Source organism: Pygoscelis adeliae, unplaced genomic scaffold, assembly GCF_000699105.1.
Source record: "Pygoscelis adeliae isolate BGI_AS28 unplaced genomic scaffold, ASM69910v1 Scaffold174, whole genome shotgun sequence".
In the NCBI taxonomy this organism is placed as follows: Eukaryota; Metazoa; Chordata; class Aves; order Sphenisciformes; family Spheniscidae; genus Pygoscelis; species Pygoscelis adeliae.
The window spans coordinates 2,654,205-2,657,261 of record NW_008824676.1 but is presented as its reverse complement, the minus strand read 5'-3'; the positions used below and the strand labels follow the sequence as shown (position 1 = coordinate 2,657,261).

The following is a 3,057-nucleotide window of genomic DNA, read 5'->3' as shown; positions in this document are numbered from 1 at the left end:
GCTGTGAGTGCGGGTGGTCGTGAGGTGTTTCAGGAGAGGGGAGACCTCGGCGGTACGGCTGGCCCCACGCCCCAGCCCACGGGCGACAGATTCGCGGCGTAAGGCCCGAGGCCGGCTCCGCTGAGAAGCTGCTAATCTGCTTTTACACTGAGGAAAAGGAAGCAAAACGGTTTTTTTCTGCCTTTCGGGGGTGCGATGGACGTTTATCTCTGCCCCCCAAGGTCAGGTAATTACATGTTGCCCCTCGGTGTGCTTGGGAGGACCCTGCTAGCGCACCAGGGAGGAGGACGGCTTTCCTTTGGAAAGCTGTGGCAGCTCCTCTAAAAGCAGCTAAACCTGAGAAATGGTAATTCTTTTGCTTGAACGGTATCTGAAGCCGTTGAGGCACCTGGAGTTTGAAATGAGGCGGAAATACGTCTGAAAGCGAGGTAGGAACTCACTCTGGGAAGACTAAGGCTGGAGGAAGCACAGCCGGTAAGGCGGGACGGCGTCAGAGTCCTGCACGTGGAAGTTCTGCTCCTGACGCAGCTTCCCGAAGGTTGTCCTGCTCCTGCAGACCGGCCGGGCTCCTCAGCTGGGCAATATAGCCTGGATACGTAAACAGCTGGGGTGTGGCAGCTGATTGTATAGGTCCTGCTGCTGCAGTAGGTGTCCCGTGAGCTGTCACACAGCCTTCAGGCTACGTAAAGGTTTGGCAGTATTTCATTTTTCACTGGACACTGATGAGAAGTAAACCATCGATGGCTCTCAAGGACGCCGTTGCAAAGGCAAGGTGAATCAGGTCGCTCCTGCCTCTTGCGGTCTCTGAAGTTGTTGTGAGGGGAGCGAATCTTTCCCCTCTGCCTTGCTGGGCCGTCCGCTCCTGACGTCCAGTAACGGCATTTAAATGTCAGCAGTGGCTGTTTGGTGTTAGTCACTCTGAAAGGGCTTTTAGAGGAAAGCGCAGGCAGGAAAATTCAAAGTTTAAATAAAGCGAAGAAGAAGGCAGAATAGTGGGCTTAAAGATTGGAGCATTTCCAACTGGCTAGGGCTGTTTCTTTAGGTAGTGAACAAAGGTCGCGTCTTACATTTGGGCTGCGTGTTTGCAACCTTCCGTTGACATAAAAAGGAAATCTGCTGCTTGTAAATACTGTGTTGTCTGAAAGTCATATCCTAGTCCAGGGAGGTTTTATTTTTATTTTTTAAGGGGAGTTTGATCCTCACGCTAAAGTACATAGGATGCCTTCATTTAAAGCAAAAAAGTTTGTTTCTTTCCCAGCATAAATACGTATGTTCAGCGACTCAAAATCTCTTTCAGGTGGCATACCGACATATTTAAAATGTCGATGGATATAACTTTCCTCGGCACAGGCTCGGCATATCCCTCTCCAACAAGAGGAGCATCGGCGTTAGTGCTTCGCAGGGAAGGAGAGTGCTGGCTCTTTGACTGCGGAGAGGGAACTCAAACACAATTCATGAAGAGCCATCTCAAAGCAGGTTTGCGCTGTTGAAAGGTATTGTGATGAGGGAAAGGGGAAAGTTTCATGAGATCTAAACAAAACGCTTTGTCCTCGTGCTCGTGGTATTTGAATGCATGCTAAACATGCAGGAGCGTCTGAAGGTGCTGCGTATGGGTGGCAGTTGCTGAACCTGCTGTGCAGTAATCCTCGATTGCCCTTTGGTAAAGGATTGCGTTCGAGAACCAAACTCTCCTGGATTAATTTCTTGGGCTTTGTAATTTCAAACGGGGGCCGCAGACCGGCTTTAAACTGGCACGGTTTGTATTTGTCTGAAGACAGCTCTAGACAACACCTGCTGTGAGTCTTCCTGCCTGTAAATGTTGTGCTTTTGTTTTCAAGTAAAGCTGTGTGTATTCGTGGTAACTTTTACATTTTGGCAAATAAAGTAGAAGCCAGACTTGCCGTCGGTCGCTGTGCTTTTGCAGTCTACAGCGGCAAGAGCAGACTTCAGACGCTCGAGTTACAAAGATGGGTTTATCAATTATAAACAGAAAAACAACCTCCTGCTCCCCCAAAGTCTGAAGCTTTCAGGGGATTTAATGACCAATTGAATAGACTTAATTTTTACTAAACTTACTGATTTTTGCTAAATTGTTCTTAAATCAAAACAAAGAGATTGTGTCCTTCCTATTGCTCGGTCCTAACAGATGCCTTACCGCGAGGAAGTGGGAACTCGGCTAGCAGAGGAGACTGAGGCAGCATGGTTAAAATACACGTGTCTGTAGTGAGAGAAAATTCCGGGCTTTTTTTTAATCTAGCAGGAGCAGGGCCTGGTGCCTGAGAGCTGGAGTGAGACAAACTCAGGCGCGAAGCAAAGCCCAAATCTTCTAAGTGCAATTTTTCATCTGTTCGAAACAAATCAGTCGGGAACCGTGGGGTTCTTGCCTTTTAAAAAAACTTTGAAATCCAAACTGGGTGCTGCTTTTTTTTTTTTTTAAATTATGTTCGTTTCATGCGCTAGATTCAAAACGAGGAACAACAGAAATTCCACTTTATGTTTCTCATTAGTGTACAGTTTCCACGTAATGTATGAAAGCACAGCCACTTTCCAGCACTTCTTTGCATTTTAATATGGCAGATGTTACCAGTCGATGGTGGCACACTTGTTTAGAAGCAACTAAAACTTCTGCTTCGGCAGCCTTGTCTTGACGAATCAAGCCAAAAGAAACCTTGTGTGGAAATTTATCGCTGCTGCGGGGAAAAAAATACTTTGTGGTTTGGGATTTATTTCTTAAACACTGGTTTTATTTTAATTTCCCTCCTTCCTTATTTCCTACTTCTTGCCAAAAAGTGATTATTTCTGAGTTGTTACGGTGTTCATCTATTCTCCTGTCTTTTTCTGGTTTGTTTTTCTTTTCCTGTTGTTCTAACCAATAGGCAGAGTTACCAAGATTTTCATAACTCATCTTCACGGTGACCACTTCTTTGGACTTCCTGGCCTGCTGTGTACACTTAGCCTCCAAAGTAGCCCTGACGCAAACAAACCACCCGTTGATATTTATGGGCCATTAGGGCTGCGAAACTTCATACGGAGGAGCATGGAGCTCTCCCACTCGCA

The 3,057-nt window shown here is 46.6% G+C and overlaps 1 protein-coding gene across 1 annotated transcript in view; it reads left to right on the top strand.

Moving 5' to 3' along the window:
* Positions 1–383: 383 nt before the first annotated feature.
* The window catches only part of ELAC1 (elaC ribonuclease Z 1), a 4,568-nt gene continuing 1,894 nt past the window's right edge, over positions 384–3,057 (top strand). Inside the window, exons 1-3 of the mRNA XM_009323121.1 lie at positions 384–644; positions 1,298–1,476; positions 2,877–3,050. Of these exons, the coding sequence (XP_009321396.1) occupies positions 1,320–1,476; positions 2,877–3,050 (331 nt within the window). The 5' untranslated portion in view covers positions 384–644; positions 1,298–1,319. The remainder of the gene's footprint in view (positions 645–1,297; positions 1,477–2,876; positions 3,051–3,057) is intronic.